Raw genomic sequence first — 18,826 nt, 5'->3', positions numbered from 1 at the left:
TTTTTCTAGAAAGGCCTTTGGTAATGGTGATGGTGGTGAGAATTACCAAGTTGGCAGGATCTCTTAGGACTCACCTGTTCTCAGAAGCTCAGGACTCCTCCGCAAGGTCATTCTCTTCATCCCCAAGGCTAAACAGAATAGTATTGCCTTGTTTGGGCCCTTTTCATTGGGGTGTATTTTATATTTGAAAAGTTAACCATGAATGCCATGGGGGACATTTCCCCTGGTAGTTTAGTGTTGTTACCCACCCCGCCCCCCTACCCAGCCCCATCCCCAGGAGCTGACTCAGAAACCTTCTGAGACTTGTGGGAGCCCTAAGAGGACTTACTGAGCACATCGGCTAGATAGAAGACAGCTAAGTTTCTATAGTTATGTAGGTTGCTCATCGGCTCTGCCAAATGAGGATGTGGGAGGTTCATTTTTTTGTTTTGTTTTTTTTCAATTAATTTTTATTGGAGTATAGTTGCTTTACAATGTTGTGTTAGTTTTTGCTGTACGGCAAAGTAAATCAGCTGTACGTATACACATATCCCCTCTTTTCGGATTTCCTTCCCATTTAGGTCACCGTCAGAGCATTGAGTAGAGCTCCCTGTGCTATACAGTAGGTTCTCATTAGCTTTCTATTTTATACATAGTAGTGTATATATGTCAATCCCAATCTCCCAATTCATCCCACCCCCACAAAAAGACCAGAACTTTCTGAGGATTTTTTGAAGCTGACCCATCTCTTAGGCACAGGGAGTTTCAGCTGTCTAATGAAATAGGCCATCCAAATACCAGAAAAGTGGTATCCAAAAGACACAGTGTACCCAAAGCCAAGGACAATACTGATTAAAATCAAATAGCTAATTGTAAGCCTCAGCCTCCAAATTGCTGCCAGATGAACAAATAGCAGTGTGTGCAGTCCAAGTATAATTTCACATGGGTAGTCTCATTCACAACTTTGGAAGGCTGGAAAACATCAGGGCGGCAGGGTTCCATTGGCTGGACAGGGATCAAAAGGGTTTTCCGTGGGGGTTTATATCACCACTTGGTATCATTATTCCTGGTCGGGGAAGTAAAAGATACTGGGTCCAGAGGCACCAGACGCAGATGGTAGCTGAATAGGAAGAAGTGAGGAAGAGATGCAGGCCTGCCCAATGGTTGTCCCTGGGTGTTGCTCTCAGATTAAGTTGGGTTTCCAGAATGAAGGAAGTCCCGATGAGAAAGTTAATGCCTTTCCCAAACAGAACTTTAATTCTGTCACAAATGATTCCCTTGACTTTTTGACGAGTGAGAATGGGTGGATACCAAGAGTATGTTAAGAATTGAGACTAACACCCCAGCTCACACTGCCAGCTAGATAATGGGGTAATGAATATTGTTGACTTTGGATCTTTTTCCCTTGCTGCAACTCTCAAGATAATCTTACAGCTCTGAAACTCAGCTCCTGTTAAAGAGACAGAGTAGTCCTCTTAGTTTTTTGCTCAGGTGGCTCTCTGGCTACCCTAAATATATCATTAAAATATGGAAATTTTGGAAAATATGGAAAAATGTATGCTTTTTTTAGGTGCAGTTTTGTAAATCACATCTAATGGGGACATCTAATGTCCCCATTAGAAGTGGGACAAGAATAAGCGACGGAGAACACTAGGTGGTGCAAGAAAGTTAATCAACGAAATGGACAGCCAACAGCACTTCACCAGTCTTTCTCTACAGAGAGACTTGGCTTCCAAAAGGCAAAGCGGTGATTGGATTCTTTGGTTCTTAGGGGCTTTTTCTAGATGTTGTCTCCAAATTTGAACTTACAGCTTTGAGACCAAAGGGAAAGCCAAATATTCTTGAAGTCTGGTATATCATAGCGAAATTCTAGACTCATTCATAAGAAGATAGTTTGTGAACAGGGATATACTGGTAGAGGGCAATATAATGGAGCAAGAGGTATGGTTTCTTGCCACAGCTGGAACTGCTCCCTGAGTTTTGTGATTATTTGGGAAATGGGAAAGTGGGTCCACTCCCTAAATTAGGGATGAAGAGTGTGAACTTCCTTTTCTTATAGTCAATATAGTTGATCTGACAAGAGGGCACAAAAAAGTGGTATTATTTGTGTGCACCAAAAAGCTACTTTTCCTTAAAATGTCTCTACATTATCCTGACATACTCCCTGACGTCTTCATCATTGTGTCCATTTCTTATAGACCTTCTGGACCTGGTCATATTAGCTACTTTATATTGGGTATGAATCTTCGCGCACCAATCAGGGGAGAAAAAGATACAACTTTATTTGCTTTAAATCAACTTAAATTCAAATCTAAGACCCGTAATTCAGGCCCGTGAGAAGTTCTATACCCCAGGGTTGTAAAAAGGTCCCTGGCTTTCCACAGACAGCACCAAATCAGCAGGGAGAATCCTTGGATGGTGGATTCCGCGTCTACACTGTTTAGCTTAGGGAAGTCCATTGTCTTAGAGCACCTGACCCCTTCAGGTCAAAACAGCCCTGCTGGTGGGGGTGGGGGTGGGATGCTGGAGCCTAAGATATCTGTGGAGGCTGGAGAGCCTCTGATGAGATTGGAGACCCTCTGATGAGATGCAGCCTTTCTAGTTGCAGTCATCCCCCCAGAGATCTCCCAGGAGTGCTGAAAGGCAAACAGGGCCCTATGCCCAGGGCTGAGATAACAACCTCTCTCGGGTCTCATCACCTCCCAGGAGTGTCGCCCTAGGGAGGCATGAGGGGCTCTGGTACTCAGGGCTAAGAAAACAGCAGAGCTGTCTTAGCTTAGTTTCTCCCCAAACCAGACCCTGAGCCACAATTGGGTCCAAGTGATTTATTAAAGGAAGTACTCTCAGGATCAACCAGTAAGGGAATTGCAGAAGCAAAATAGGAAAGAGGAAAAAACCCAGCACGAGTGATTTCAACTGAACTCCCAGACTCAGCCTGATCCTGTGGGGTGCTGGGAAGTGTAAATTACACCTCGAGAAACAGGAGTTGGGCTTTTGTACCTCCACACCCATCAGTCACTGGCTACAGCCAACCCTGGGGTGGGCATGAGGGAACAGAAACCTAGGCATTTTTTAGCTCTTCACATGGGCAAGATGGTGCCCATGCCCCAGGGGCAGTCCTGTGAAGGTGGCAGGTGCCAGCTCTCAGCAGCAAAGCACACATGTAGGAGCTGAGTTGGTAAAAGGATACAAGGAGACCTGGATGGGGCACCAGTAGTGATCACTGCAAGAACCATCCCACAGCCATTGCATCTCCTCTGTAAAGTGGTATCACAGCGAACTGCCTAATACTGTTGCCCTGAGAAAAAAAGAAAACGAGGGAAGGTCTTTCTTTAAATGTTTATCTGAAACAGTATCCATAGAAATGCAGCCCAAGTACTATTTTGTTTGAAAGATAGCCTGTAAAGGCATGCTAAACTTAATGTGTTCATATCCCTGGGCCGAGTCCCAAAAGTAACAGGACAATGTGCTATTTATTACTAATTATGTAACATTTTACTTAGCAAAAAGCAAGAGCTTGATGCTCCTTCACACCGGAGATGCAGATGTTTTAAATTCTCATTTGGCTTTGTGTAAAAACATCCATCCTACTGAGGAGAAATGAAATCCAAAGTTCTTGAAAAATCAAATAGAAAAGAATCATGAGTCTCTTCAGTGGGGAGATACAAAGGTTTCTAACCAGAGAACCCACAGGGGTAAAAGAGAGGGAGTTTGGAAATCTAACCCTGGGGAGATGCTCTTTTGAGAGGCAGATGCTCTGTGAACGCAACAGGTAGAAGTCTAAACAGGGAGAGAAAAGGATGGATAGAGGAAGTCTTAGAATTCTCTTCAAAAACATCATAGGAGGGCTTCCCTGGTGGCAGGTTAAGAGTTAGAAAAGAATCATGAGTCTCTTCAGTGGGGAGATACAAAGGTTTCTAACCAGAGAACCCACAGGGGTAAAAGAGAGGGAGTTTGGAAATCTAACCCTGGGGAGATGCTCTTTTGAGAGGCAGATGCTCTGTGAACGCAACAGGTAGAAGTCTAAACAGGGAGAGAAAAGGATGGATAGAGGAAGTCTTAGAATTCTCTTCAAAAACATCATAGGAGGGCTTCCCTGGTGGCACAGTGGTTAAGAGTCCGCCTGCCGATGCAGGGGACGCGGGTTCGTGCCCCGGTCCGGGAAGATCCCACGTGCCGCGGAGTGGCTGGGCCCGTGAGCCATGGCCGCTGAGCCTGTGCATCCGGAGCCTGTGCTCCGCAACGGGAGAGGCCACAACAGTGAGAGGCCCGCGAACCGCAAAACAAAACAAAACAAACAAACAAACAAACAAATCATAGGAGAGGGTACAGAAGGAAGAGAGAATAATGCCCAGTAGATGTTTGTTATAGGAATATAATTTTAAGGCTTCATTACACAGGATTAAAATAGATGAATGTACGGAGACCATGGTTGGTACCCAGAAGTCTGAATCAACACACTGGACCCAGATCTGGAAGCCCATCACATTACCAAGAAGCCAAAAAATATTGCTTTATACTTGAATATGCCCAATAATGGGCCCTTAGATTCCTTTATGGGTTTTTCTTTACGGTGTATGAATTTGGGGAATTGATTTTTAAAGGCAGTAGGGTGCTTTGTAAATAAAGGCAAAAACGGGAATTAGAGACTATGTGTAGTTTAAATTACTCCTCAAAACCAGCCCAGCCAGAAAAAATGTTATTATCTCGTTTTATAGATGAGAAAAGCAAGGCTTGGAGAAATTAATTAATTTTCCCAGACTCTGGTTTATTAACTGGAAGAATGAATACAGTTTAGCCTTTATCCCTTCCACCCGCAAACAGACATTTGTTGAACACCTACTGTGTGCTTATTCTGGACACTGAGGACCAAATGATTATTTAAGCCTATAGCTATCTGATCCTGGAGAACATTGTTTTTCCACCAGAGTCTAGTGACAAAACTCATTTAAATCCGAGTTCATGGAAAGTTGGATTAGTCTGTGATTATGCAAGATGGTAAAGAGATTTGCATGGGTTGGAGAGGGTATGGGAACACACACACACAAAAAGGCATGAAGACTTAATGCTAGATTTATAGGCTTAGTGGGGAGGACCCAAACCATTTTGCCTGATACTTTAAAAAATAATAACAATAGAAACAACAACAAAAATAATAACAAACTTTTATGGCTGCATTTTCTGATTATAAAACTTCTAAAAAAAAGTAGAAAGAAGCAAAAAACATTCTCAGCGTTACAAACCAGAGATAATGACTGTAATTATTTTAAAGGACGTTTTTCCAGTCTTTTAACCCTTTGGCTCCTTAAATTGTTTTTCTTTGGTTTTGGTTTTGAAGAGTTTTATATGATATGTCTATGTGTGGTTTTCTTCATATTTATCTGATCTGGGACTTTGTAAATCTGTAGGTTGATGTCTTTCATCAGAAAAATTTCAATTATTATCTCTTTACATATTGGTTTTGCTCCATTCTCTCTTCTTCTGGGATGCCAATTACACGTATTTATTAACCTCCTCACTGTATCCTTACATTTTCCTTACAATTTTCACCTTTTTGAGTCTTGGGGTTTGCTCTGAATCTTTTCTTTGAAGTTATCTTTCAGTTTGTTAATTCCCTTACACTGTATCCGGTTTGCTATTAAACTCAGCCACTGAATTTTTACTTTATGTCATTATAACTTTTTGAGTTCTAGATTTCTCCTTTGGCTATTTTTTAAGCTTTTCAGTTTTCTACCAAAGTTCTCAATTTTGTCTTTTATTTCCTTGAATATATTCAGTCTATTTATTTTTCAGTAGTGTCAGACAACTACATTATCTGAATCCTTTATGGATCTGTTTCTAATGTCTGCATTCCTCTTGAATTTCAGCCGTACATTCTCACCTTCCATTGAACCCTCACTTGGAAGCATCATTCAGCTCAACTCTGGTGACATTTCATGAGCATAACTTAAAACCAAATAAGTAGTTCTCCATTCTAAGATTTCAGCAAGTTTAAGGTGCACCGTTGATTTAATTATAGCTGTTCTGGGGATTGGGAGTAAAGAAATATTGCAGGAAATGTAGGCATGTGACCTGATTTCAGACACATCACATTATACAGGAATAGGCATTTAAGAATTATAGAAATATGGCAGAATTCCTCAGCTGTGGGCAGACCTGTTTGGATATCTTGAGTCCGTTTCCCTTTAAATCTTCCTTTAAAGCCTCTTCAGTGAGAGGAGGAAAGAACTTGAATTGTCCTGAGGCTTTATTACCTCCAAGAGCTTGAGAACTCTCCAATGTTCCTGCCAGTTAAACGCACATGAAATGTAACAGAAATAGGATCCGTGAGAATCCTGCACATAGGAGATCATGGAGTGGGAGCCTACTGGACCAGGAAGCTACTTACTTCTAAGAGGAGAAAAATGCAACGATTAGGCTTACAGTAGAAGCCTCTTCTTGTCTTCTGCTGAGACTGATGTGGCTAGAGGCTAGTTCGTTTTCTTTCAGTATTCCAGGATGGGTCTTAAGTATCACCCGATCGTTCTTGGCCATGAGCTCTAGCAAGCAAAGCTCAAAATGGATGAGGAGCTACGCTTGAATTACACAAATCATAGCCCTTTGATATAGCCTAACAGGCCACAGATTCAAGTGTCTGCCAGAGGCAGGCAGCCGGTCGGTGAGGGCCTGTGGCCGAGGCAAGGCTGTGTGGTCCAGTCCAGGCAGGGAGCTCCTCCTCACACCAGCTGATTCTTGCCTGGTGTGAGAATACAGACCCAGGGTTTCTGGCACTGAATTTTGTCAGAAGCCAGGAACACAGATTTCTGTGAGAAATGCCCTGATTTTTATGTTGACAGTGAATTCCATTTTCTAAAACTTGGAGGTATAACACATGTTTTTGAGATGATTGAAGTCTGTGGGCTCTTGCTGGTTGTTTCTGGGATACATGTTCAGCACTGAATGAGTCTGTACTATAAGAAGGTGGCCCCATCACTGAAGCGATATGGAATGCTTGCTCTCGCATCATAGAGGGGTTCCTGGAAATACAAGCACTGGGGGACTTTCTGAGTCCACCTGAAGCTTCAGAAAAGTGCATTGCCCTCACTATACCATTTCGGTATTTTTTAAACAGCTCACTCAGTGAGGTCCTTTTTTGACACTTAAAATGGGGCTTTGGAGTCAACCCTCAGGGAAACTGCTCAAAGTACATAGCCCAAAACACAGAGAGTGTCATTGAGATCATCTGTCATGTGATCTACAGGCAGTCTTAGAGCAGACAAACCAGAAACTTGGACAATATTAGCAACCTTGCCAAATTGCACAGAGGAATATTCATTAATTTTTAATTCTCAAATATTGTGGAAGTATTATATGAATGGACATTAATTCCTTGCCTGGAGGCAAGCAAGTAAGTTGTTTGAAAGGTAACTGGGACATTTATGGGAAGTAAAGCATGTCCAGTGCATAATTGTATTGCGTGGGGAATGAACCTGTGTCTTAGAAAAAATGATTAAAAAGAGACTAGGGAGGCTGATGGAGTGATTGGTACCCAAACTCAGTAATTAAAGGTTGAATTCTTCAGGGGACTTACTCTGTGTCCTTAGGCAAGTAATATTCAGTAATTTGCCATAATCCATTTGAGAAAAATATGTTATCTAGCTGATAGAATATTTCCAGGATATATCTAATATCCTGTTCAGTGCTTAGAATAGCTGGTGATGCCAATTTTACCCTAAGTAGCTGTGCAACATGAATTAGAGAATAGAGATATCTTTGTAATGGATATTGTTAAATGTTTAGATGGAACGTTATATTTGGAGACCAAGGGAATTTGTTGCATCTCTGAATTTATATTGTCCTCTAGTGTTCTTTAATTACAACTTCTAACACACTAATGTTCCAGCAGATGAAATATAAAATCTAAATTTATATATGTACTCGTTTCGAACTTTCTGGGTACAACACAAATAGGAAACTGAATAGTCTGGTTTAATTGCCTAAGCTTTAGGGAACGAAGGAGATGATATTACAACACTGAGAACCAATAACCCTTGTATACTGATGATAAAAACTTAGGCAAAATGTGTATTTTGTCCAGGCCTGGCCATCTCCCACAGTTTGAGAAACAAACGAACATGATTTTATGAGAGACCGTTGTAATGTCAAATTTATTTGTATCTGGGATGAAACACTTCTCAATTTAAGAATAAATCATAAAAGCAAGGGGAAGATATGTCTAATGCATGCATTTTTCTACTATGAGTTTTCTCTTAGTAATTCCTTTGAGTACCATTGTTAGCAGGTTCTGTATCACTGCGTTTTTAATTCAATGAGACTTGAAAAGATTTGATGCTAAAATGGAATGCTTCAGACTATTAATAGCTCTCCTTTTCTTTCCACTTTCAGTCCTTGAAGAAAGAAACTGCTCAGACCCTGGGGGACCAGTCAATGGGTACAAGAAAATTACAGGAGGCCCTGAGCTTATCAATGGGCGCTATGCAAAAATTGGCACCGTCTTGACCTTCTTTTGTAACAACTCCTATGTTCTTAGCGGCAATGAGATGAGAACTTGCCAGCAGAATGGAGAGTGGTCGGGGAAACAACCCATCTGCATAAAAGGTAACTTGCAAGTAATTTTGAAGTCTGTAGAAATAGATGGAGTTGCTGGACGTTTTGGTAGCTCTCATACATGTTTTTGAGCCCCTGGAAAAACGCCTTCTCTCTTAAGTTCTCACTGGAACCATACATTACTTTTAAGTTGGAAATCATCCATAAAACATTTGCTTGTTTTTTGAACCACCGAAGGACCTGCTTATCCTAATCACAATGTCTTGATGTGATCAAGAGGAGTGGTGTAGTTAACAGAGCAGTTTAGGAAAGATGACAAGGCTGAGTTTTATACATGCAAACCCAAGCATAGATTTGAAGCAATTAAAATGCATTTATATGGCTACATTAATCTTCTCTCTATGCAATATTAAATTAATGCAAGAAATAAAAGAACGCAATAGACACATCATCCCTGCCAGCCTATGTGGAGGGAGGTTTGAGATGTTAAGATGTTTAAAAGCATCTTAAAAAGACAGTAAACCTTGAACATTCAAAGGAGAGTTATAGAAAAAATGAGTGGTGTATATTCCGAGGAGGAGTGAAATAGAGACGACCGCATGTAGCAGAGAGCACTGGAACCTGTCTGGGAAGCAGGGAAGGATTTATAGAGGTAAAGAGGAGTTGGGATGATATTCCAGTTAGAAGACAAAGGGAAGGTGGTGTAGGCAGAAGTGAAAGAATCATGGTAAACAAAAAGTGAATCAGTCCTGGAATCTGGGAGGTACATTTTAAAAGGTAGTTGGGGACCAGAACAAATGGAACGTTGCATAGGGAAGTTTGGACCTTACCCCACTTGAGAGTGGGCATGCGTAGTTTCTTGCTGAGTTGATTCCCTAGTTGCTCCAGGTTGACAGCCCCTCTCCTTTTGGTGGCAGGTCACAGTTATCTAGCTGTTTCCTGGGAAGAAAAGCATATCCTTAGCCTAGGTTATCCAGATAATTGCTTCAATCCTCCACTTTCCCTTCTGAGTGTTTGTCAACAACCTGAATCATGGGAAAAGGAACGAAAGAAAGATTTGTGAAAGGAAGAAATCACTTTAGACTTTAGCCAGGAGCAAACTTCATCCTCACCAGCACAGACTCTGATTCTTGATTTCATTAAGTATGGAAACGGTGTTACATACGTCCTTGGAGATTTTTGTCAACTCTTCTCTTACAAATTAATACAAGCAGAGTTCCCTAGGTTGCTAATTAGACGAATGTTGGCTGCTTGATTGGGAAAGTGAGATGGGAAGGATTCCTTTTCACTTGTGAAGAAAGAGAGACTTCAAAAAAATTAAACTGGGCTTTGAGTTGCCCTCAAAGGACCCTTAGGAGCCTTAGTTGCAGAGACATGGAGGAATCAGTTACTCAAGATTTATTGATGGTTGACACTGCTGTCTGGTTTTAAATGAGAGCCTTGTGATTCACTATGCTGGGCTATATTTTAGAACTTTGACCTTAGCTTTTATTCTGTATTGATTAAGTTCGCCAATACTATTTATGTGAACAGATAATCCTAATCTATTAATTAGCATTGTTTCATATTACCTGGGGGGAGCAGCTCTGCAGAGGTGTTTATTCTACTTGAGTTCTTCAAAGGGGGTTGCCAATTTAGATAAAACTCAGCGTGCTCTTTTGCTAAGCGAGCTGTCCAAGTCTGGCTAATGTATCTTACCTTTGAAAGCCTGAGGAATGTGCACTGGTCTCCAGAAAGGGTGGTCAGGTATGAATCTGAACTGAATGATGTGAACAGTTAATATGGAAAAGGATTATGCAGCATTGTCTTTTTTTTTTTTTTTTCCTAGCCTGTCGAGAACCAAAGATCTCAGACCTGGTGAGACGGAGAGTTCTTCCAATGCAGGTTCAGTCAAGGTGAGGTTGAAACACCTGAACTCTGCTTTAAAGGCGAATGAACGTTCCTCTCCCACCCCCTTTCCCCACTGGTGTTTGGCCAAAGACAGTCTGAGGTTTCTTAGGGACACTCAGTGCTGACTGGCCAAGGAAGAATAGGGCTTGTTAGATGGAGGCTTATTAGCCAGCTGCCTTTAGCCAAGAGGTAGCAACTGTTGGAAGATGCACAGATTTCATTGGATTGTGGGAAAGTAAGTGGTGGTGGGAAGCCAGACATTAAGATGGTCTTTGAGGAACTGGATTTTAATACTCGAGTCTTCCTGAAATTACTACGTATTTATTATGCAGCCAGCTGTGGCTTAGGAAGATGTTCTTGGTAGTGACCAATCAGATGAGGCAGGATGGTGGGGCCAGGAACCAGAGACGAATGACTTGCCCCTCATGAGGGATGTGAGGCCTCAGGGACACCCACCCAGCTTTTTTCCTGGAAAGATAGAGGTGGGGACCCCTGGTGGCAGCTATGGAACCTTACACCCATGGCTCCAGAGGGAACCTGCTACCACTTGATTTCAACGAGGCTTAGTGCCTGGTTTCCTTCAGTTCCCTGCAGAGAGACCTTCCAAGACCATGCTTTTAAAAATAGCAACCCTGGGCTTCCCTGGTGGTGCAGTGGTTGGGAATCCGCCTGCCGATGCAGGGGATGCAGGTTCGTGCCCCGGTCCGGGAAGATCCCACATGCTGTGGAGCTGCTGGGCCCGTGAGCCATGGCCGCTGGGCCTGTGCGTCCGGAGCCTGTGCTCTGCAGCGGGAGAGGCCACAAGAGTGAGAGGGGTGCATACCGCAAAAAAAAAAAAAAAAAAAGATAAAATAAAAATAGCAACCCCACCTCCACCCTGACCACTGAGCTGACTTCTTTAGCCAGCGCTTTCTGACCTTTACAGAGCTCTCCAGTGTTCACCTTGGCATCCATCTCTACCTGTTGTCCTACTGACATTTTGTTCATTTATTTGTTCAATTTCTGTGTCCCTGTACCCCATCAAAAAAATGTGAATGTTATAAGTGCAGGAACATTTTCTGTTTGGTTCATGCTGAACCTCTAGTTCCTAGAACGGTGCCTGCCACATGGTGGACACCCCCAAAATATTGAATGAATGAGTGAATGAATGAATGGATTGGATCAGTTGGTTCAAGACCTGCTGTCATCTCTCTTTAGCACTGGGTATTCTTGGGCAAATTCCTAAGCTTGCTGAGCCTTTAGTTCCTCTTTTGAAAAGTAAGGGTGATCACAATAACATTTGTCTCTGGGGACTGTTAAGGATTAAATGCAAGGCAAATAGCTAGCATTTACTGGGTGTTTGCTCTGTGCCCGTTACACTTCTGAGTTCTTTACATATATTAGCTCATTTAATCTTCACTACAACCTCTGAGGTAAGTATTATTATTACCATTTCATTTTAGATTTTATTACTTTTTATTACAGATGGGTAAACTGAGGCTCTGAGAGGGTGAGGAACTTGCCCAAGATCACATTGCTAGAGGAAGGATCAAATCCAGGATGCAAATCCAGGGTCTTCAGGGGCTGCTCCCTGATGCATGAAGCTTGAACTAAGCCTTATATAAAGGCCTTAAAAACGCTTTGCACCTCTGAACACCTGTAAGCAGTATCTATTGCTTTTAGAAATGGTAACAATGAATCCCAGTGACTGGAACTGACCCCAAACAAGTGGTCTGAAATATTCAAAGTTCAGGGTATTCCTTCATCTCTCACTCTGCCTCTGGCTCTCTCATTCCATTTCCTTTTCGGGCAAGGCATTTCCTTGGGGACGGTGGCAGTGGAATCCAGTATTTCTACCCACCCTCCTTTCTGATCTTTGTGATTTACCTGGGGCTGGACTCTCCAGTAAGTATTCTTCCCAAGGAGACAGCTTGGAGAGGAGGCCCAGAGCTGTTAAAAAAGACCACCACCGGGCTTTGCATTTTCTAAAGCGGTTGTAATGGGGGCTTAGGTGACAAGGTGCCAGGTGTCCCATGTACATGAGAAAGCAAGCCTAAAACTTGGTTGTAAATATCCTTCTGGAAGATACCCTTCTGAGCGGGGATATGATGGTCTCCAGCAGCCAGGCTCACCCAGGAACTCCCAAAGGCAGCGCAAAACCTTCAACGGCCAAAAGCTGTGTTTCTTTGCAAGTCCAGAAGCTCCCTGAGCTGCAGACCTGGTTCTAAACATGAGCTAAAGATTTGTTGGATGAAATCAGTGTGGATGGAATGTTTGCTCTGAGCACAGCACAGTACAGACACGTGAAACAGATTTCTTACGATGGATTGGCATGGCAGGGAAACCAGGGTGGGAACCATGACTGCCCTGTGTTGCCTGGGGTACTGTCTTAGCTTCCTGTGTGCCCTTCAGCACTCCTACCTACCTCTCTGGGCTTCCTTCCTCCATTCATTAAACGGGATGAAAACACTGATTCCTAAAGGAACTCTAACTTGTCAGTTAATAGTCATTATGCACTGATATAAAATGAGCACAAGCTGTGTAGTGTGCATACCTCTCTCCCAAGAATCCCAGAGTGGTCCCTGGGTGCTTCAACTTCAGGGCTCATTTAAAAGACCTTTTCACATTAGCACACAACGCTCCTTATTTCTCCCAATCAATGTGCTCTGAGAGAAGGTTTTATTCTCTGAGGTGGACTAATTACATCTGCTAATTGCTAAATCAAGCTGCTGTATCAACACAGTTCAATTCGAATCAATTCCTAATACTGCCCCATTATGATAATGGTTAGAGAAAAGCAGCTGCTTGGATTTCTCCCCTTGAAATTAACTTCCTTTTTTGTTTAATTTCACCATGAATTTTTGTGTGTGTGCCTGTATAGCATACCTTTGGATAGCAGCTATCATGTCAGATGTTATGCTCTTTGGTTAAAATCCAGGGCAGCTGGAGGCATGCCAGAAATGGAAATGGAGGAATAAATTGAAGGCTGAAGTGTGCAAGAAAATCTGCTCAGTAGTAAAGAGGCGTTCGTGTGTGTGTGTGTGTGTGTGTGTGTGTGTGTGTGTGTGTGTATGAGAGAGAGAGAGGTGTGAGGGGAGAAAGGGAGAGACACACAGAGGATGAGATAGCTGTTTTCCCTTCCTCTGTAAGGAATGGGCTTGGATACTAAAAGAGCCACAATGACTGTCTCTGGCCCTCCTCTCTCCGGGCCGCGTGCTCCGACGTAGGGAGACGCCATTACACCAGCTATACTCATCAGCCTTCAGCAAGCCGAAGCTGCACGACTCCTCTACCAAGAAGCCAGCCCTTCCCTTTGGAGACCTGCCCCCTGGGTACCAATATCTGCACACCCAGATCCAGTATGAGTGCATCTCACCCTTCTACCGCCGCCTGGGCAGCAGCCGGAGGACATGTCTGAGGACTGGGAAGTGGAGTGGGCGTGCCCCGTCCTGCATCCCTAGTGAGTCAATGCCTGTCCTTGGTCTAGAGCAGCTTAGATCTCCCATTGCTGCCTATGAAAAGCCACTGACCCTATTGAAGACTTTTTTGGGAAAAACTCCTTGTCCAAAAAAATGGCCCTCTAACACTTTCCCTAGCTTGGCGAAGTCTGAAATTCCACAGTTAGCGCTTCCGTCCTTTGGCTTAAACTTATTACCCAGGAGAAATGAACTCGTTAAATCTTAGACGAAGTTTTTGGGAAGGGGGGCATACTTTTTGTGGATAATTCTTTCATATTTACTTGGAGAAAACGGACAGAGCAGTTATTAAACACCAAGTGGGGAGGGGGCTAAAGGTGCTAGAGGGCTTCTGGTGATATCACCTTGGTTACCCTGTCTAACCCAGTTTTCATTCTCATCACACAATGGTATTAATTAGGTTATTGTTATTAATTAGATTATGAGGTATTAATTACTCACAAGGTTATAATGATGATTACTGCAGTAATACACGGAAGTGTCTGGAATAGGGTCTTGCACATACTAAGCTACCCCCATCCTCTCTGTCAAAGAAGAATATGGCTTAGTTCGAGGTGGTCATCTTTATAGCAATAGTCATGATATTTGAATCTAACTGTTTATATACATCATCTCATCCACTCTCCTCAAGAACCCTAGGAGACAGTTGTGATTACTGTATCCATTTTGCAGGCAGGAAGACTGAGGCTGTAAGAGATTAGGCAACTTGCCCAGTAAGTGGCTGGGATGGTAAGCCTCCAATCGTAATCCTAGACTTTATAGTCAACCATGTCAAGGTGGTTGATTAATGTTTAAAGGGAAAAGAAAAACGGGTTAGATGCTCTATGGTCTTGACATCCGTAGGGTCCACCTTTCCAGATTTGTGCTCTGTTGGGTGACTGACACATTCCCCTTTGGATGGGAAGGTCTGAGTTTACATTACTGAGCTGGTGCTTTCTCCATAGTCTGTGGGAAAACCGAGAACGTCACTGCTCCGAAGACCCAGAGGACGCGCTGGCCGTGGCAGGCTGCCATCTACAGGAGGGCCGGTGGGGTGCACGGGAGCAGCCTGCACAAGGACACGTGGTTCCTCGTCTGCAGCGGTGCCCTGGTCAATGAGCGCACCGTGGTGGTGGCTGCCCACTGCGTCACTGACCTGGGGAGGGTCACCGTGATCAAGACAGCAGACCTCAAAGTCGTCCTGGGGAAATTCTACAGGGATGATGACCGGGAAGAGAAAAGCATCCAGAGCTTGCGGGTGAGAGAGGGCTGCAGCCTGGAAACCGGGTCTCTGGCTCAGCAACTCCCCGTACTGGGCGAGCAGTGACTGTGTTGGTCCTGTCACTCTAGCAATTTAGCATCCAGCCCAGAGCCTGGAAATATTAGGCACATAGCAGGTGGCTAATATATATTGACAGATACTAGAAAGGGGCATCTAGAGAGACTATAGAGTCTTTCCCCCCTAAAATTGTTTTAAAAATAGGATAGTAGGGCTTCCCTGGTGGCGCAGTGGTTGAGAGTCCGCCTGCCAATGCAGGGGACGCGGGTTCGTGCCCCGGTCCGGGAAGATCCCACATGCCGCGGAGCGGCTGGGCCCGTGAGCCATGGCCGCTGAGCCTGCGCGTCCGGAGCCTGTGCTCCTCAACGGGAGAGGCCACAACAGTGAGAGGCCCGCGTACCGCAAAAAAAAAAATAAGATAGTAACAAATATCTTCTATCATTGGGGGCATCAAAATGTAACCACCTCTTATGTTTAGAACACTGTGCTAGGTAGGCTTTGAGGAAAAATAGAGACTCCTAATAAATTTGTAATATTCTTCCCTTTCCCTGCCTGCCTCCCTCCCTCTCTTCCATCCACCCACTCACCCATCCAGCTCATCCATCTGTCCATCCATCCTTCCATCCATCCATCCATCCTTCCATCCATCCATCCATCCATCCATCCATCCATCCATTCAACCATCCATCCATCCATTGCTGAGTTCCCACAGCATGCCATTCGCTGGGAATACATACAGAACTGAATAAGACGTGGTTTTTGCCCTGAAGAATCCACAGGCTAGGGGAAGAGACAGACCAGTATATCGTGACTAGTCCAACACAATAGAATCCCTGAGTAAATGAGCCCAAATGTAGTTGAAGGAATAGAACACATCCGTGAGAATGTTATGGCATATCACAGATGTAAGCTCCTGGAGGCCCCCGTCAAAGAAGATGATCAGCAAGGATGGGGACAATCAGGGGAGACTTTGTGGAAAAGTCTGTGGACCACCCTGGGTGTAGCTCTGTCTTACTGGCTTGAGGGTAAATGCAATGTTTACAGTGGACCAGATGTTGCAAACTGGTAGCCTGTAGGGGTTTGTGTTTTGATAGTGCTAACATATATCTTTTTAATCAGTTATTTGCCAACATTGAAAAACCAGGAGGTTTCAGCCAGAGATCTGGAGTCTATTCTCTGGCAAAATGAGCACTTCTGCATGGCAGTGGTCAGCTGGAGCAAAGTGGCAGCTGCCCCCTCTGCATGGGGCATGCACTCCCGTTCTCTGAAACCTCACCTGTCCACTCAACTTATTTAAAACAACCTGCCAGCCAGGCGGGCATTTCAGTTTGCAACCCTGGGAATAGAGCAGTTGCTTTCTATGATCCCTTGAGAAAAGTATCTCCGTATAATTGTAGCTGTCTCTTCGACATTTTCTCCCAATCATTTAGCCCCGGGGCTTGCCTCTTCCTGTCACTATGGAGTTGGTTGCTCACAATTGCTGTCCATTCCTTACCCTGGTAGATTTCTGCAGTCATCCTGCATCCCAACTACGACCCCATCCTGCTGGATGCGGACATCGCCGTCCTGAAGCTCCTGGACAAGGCTCGCATCAGCACCCGCGCCCAGCCCATCTGCCTGGCGGCCCCTCGGGACCTCATCACCTCCCTCCAGGAGTCCCGCATCACCGTGGCAGGCTGGAATGTCCTGGCAGATGCGAGGAGCCCCGGCTTCAAGAATGACACACTGCGCTCAGGGGTAGTCAGTGTGGTGGACTCGCTGCTGTGTGAGGAGCAGCACGAAGAGCACGGCATCCCGGTGAGCGTCACAGACAACATGTTCTGTGCCAGCTGGGACCGCGCTGCGCCTTCTGACATCTGCACAGCAGAGACGGGCGGCATCGCAGCTGCGTTCTTCCCGGGGCGGGCGTCCTCTGAGCCCCGCTGGCATCTGGTGGGGCTGGTCAGCTGGAGCTATGACAAAACATGCAGCCACAGCCTCTGCACAGCCTTCACCAAAGTGCTGCCTTTTAAAGACTGGATCGAGAGAAACATGAAATGAGCCTCAGGCCCATCAAGAAGCACTTCCGTGCATCCTTCCGTACGTGTGTTGCCCGAGGCATCGTGGACCCGAAATGTGAATCTGCCCATGAATTTGGCTGTGCCAGGGCTTCTGATGTCAAAACCAGTGGAGGGTGAGTCGAGCTTACTTTCTGGTAGGCCACTGCCTCCCTGACTGCTGGGACCATTTGGAAGATACCAGGGCTGCTTGCAAGAACTCAGTTTCTTCAAAATAGACTACATGAATAGCAAAACAATCCTCCCCATTCAACCGACCCCAGTGGCCTTCCCCACCTGCCCTTCAGTGGTGCGAATGCCATGGTCAGCTGTGGTCGAGAGAGGGTTGATTGGCTTCATCAGGTCTCCTCCAAGGCTCCAGCCAGACAGAGTTCCAGAGAGCCGCCTGCAGGACAGTCCCGGACAGCGGAGCCTGGCTGCGGCATTGGTGTCCGTGCACACTGCCACGTCACGGGGTGGTCCTTTTCCTTCCCAGTCCCCTGTACACACTTAAATAAAACGAGGGTTGGCTTCTGACCCATGGAACGAATGTGCCATGGCTCTGATTCCTGCATGCAGCCTCTTTGAGCTACATGTGTTGGGACCAGTGGCTGGGTGGCAGCCCTTTAAAAGAGATCCTAGATTATCATTCCCAAATAATGCATATAGCAAAGCGGATGCCATCTTTTCAATACCAGTGCTTGCAACTTGCTGGGCCTTCAGGTTGGGGAGAGGGAGGTTGGGCACCATCAGATAAGGCACAAACAGAGGAAAATACCAGGGATTTGAGGATTTCTAGTGTCCCCTCTTGTTCTTATGTTCTAGATCAAGCACAAAACCCTGCTTTGAATCTCTAGAAATCTTTAGGACCTATTTTCATAGCATCTGAACTGGAATCACCTATATACTCACAGTCGATTGAGATATGCCAAGAAACTGCAGCTTCATTCTTCTCTATAACTTATATGATTTCCCTTTCAAGCCCCACCCCTGACTCCCACTGGATAGTGGAGGAAAAAAAAATGAGTTGAATCCAATCCAATCCCTGAAATGATCTTTTCAGGAACATTCTCTTTTTTGGGTGACTCACTCTTTTATCCTTTCTCCCCTACCCTCACCAGTTTCCTCCTTTCCAAGATGTGCCGTGGAGGTTTACGTGACTTCTAGGCCCGGGACGCACACAGTAGGACTCCTGAGTTCCTGCTGGTTCTTGGGTGTGTGCGGTGGGACTTTCTCATTCCTGGGCGTTTTGCCGACACTGGGCGCTCGTGTCTGTAACTACTGCAACTTGTGCTGTGTTCTGTTTCCCTGGGGCCGGCGGTCCTCCCCGCTGACTTAGCTGCTCATCAGGTCTGGCTGGCACTGATACTCCCGAGATCCGGGGGGACTCCGACTTGACACTGGTTTGGGTTCCTCAGCCTCCTGGCCACAATGACAGCCTTCTCTGGTGGCTACCCAGCCTGACTTTCAGTAACCTCCTCTTCCTCCCCTGGGGGCTTGTGGGAACTTCTTGGTCTTTTCCTCACCTCCTGAGGCCTGAGAGTCAAGGGTTGGTACATTCGCCTCCTACAGACCCCAGCAGAAACATGACTCTTTCCTCCACTTATCAGAGAAAACTTTGACCCCAAGGACTTTAACCCCAAGGCGGGAGGTCACATCTG

The 18,826-nt window shown here is 44.9% G+C and overlaps 1 protein-coding gene across 2 annotated transcripts in view; it reads left to right on the top strand.

The window, feature by feature from the left end:
- Positions 1-17,712, top strand: part of PAMR1 (peptidase domain containing associated with muscle regeneration 1) — a 72,484-nt gene extending 54,772 nt beyond the window's left edge. The window contains exons 7-11 of one of the 2 annotated variants that reach the window (XM_007446325.1): positions 8,365-8,577; positions 10,355-10,421; positions 13,623-13,855; positions 14,816-15,108; positions 16,633-17,712. In XM_007446325.1, the coding sequence (XP_007446387.1) occupies positions 8,365-8,577; positions 10,355-10,421; positions 13,623-13,855; positions 14,816-15,108; positions 16,633-17,169 (1,343 nt within the window). In that variant the 3' untranslated portion in view covers positions 17,170-17,712. The remainder of the gene's footprint in view (positions 1-8,364; positions 8,578-10,354; positions 10,422-13,622; positions 13,856-14,815; positions 15,109-16,632) is intronic. The other variant, XM_007446326.1, reaches the window with a different exon arrangement.
- Positions 17,713-18,826: the final 1,114 nt, after the last annotated feature.

Source organism: Lipotes vexillifer, unplaced genomic scaffold (assembly GCF_000442215.2).
Source record: "Lipotes vexillifer unplaced genomic scaffold, Lipotes_vexillifer_v1.1 scaffold1993, whole genome shotgun sequence".
In the NCBI taxonomy this organism is placed as follows: domain Eukaryota; kingdom Metazoa; phylum Chordata; class Mammalia; order Artiodactyla; family Lipotidae; genus Lipotes; species Lipotes vexillifer.
The sequence above is the reverse complement of the archived record's forward strand: the minus strand, read 5'-3'. Positions and strand labels throughout refer to the sequence as shown.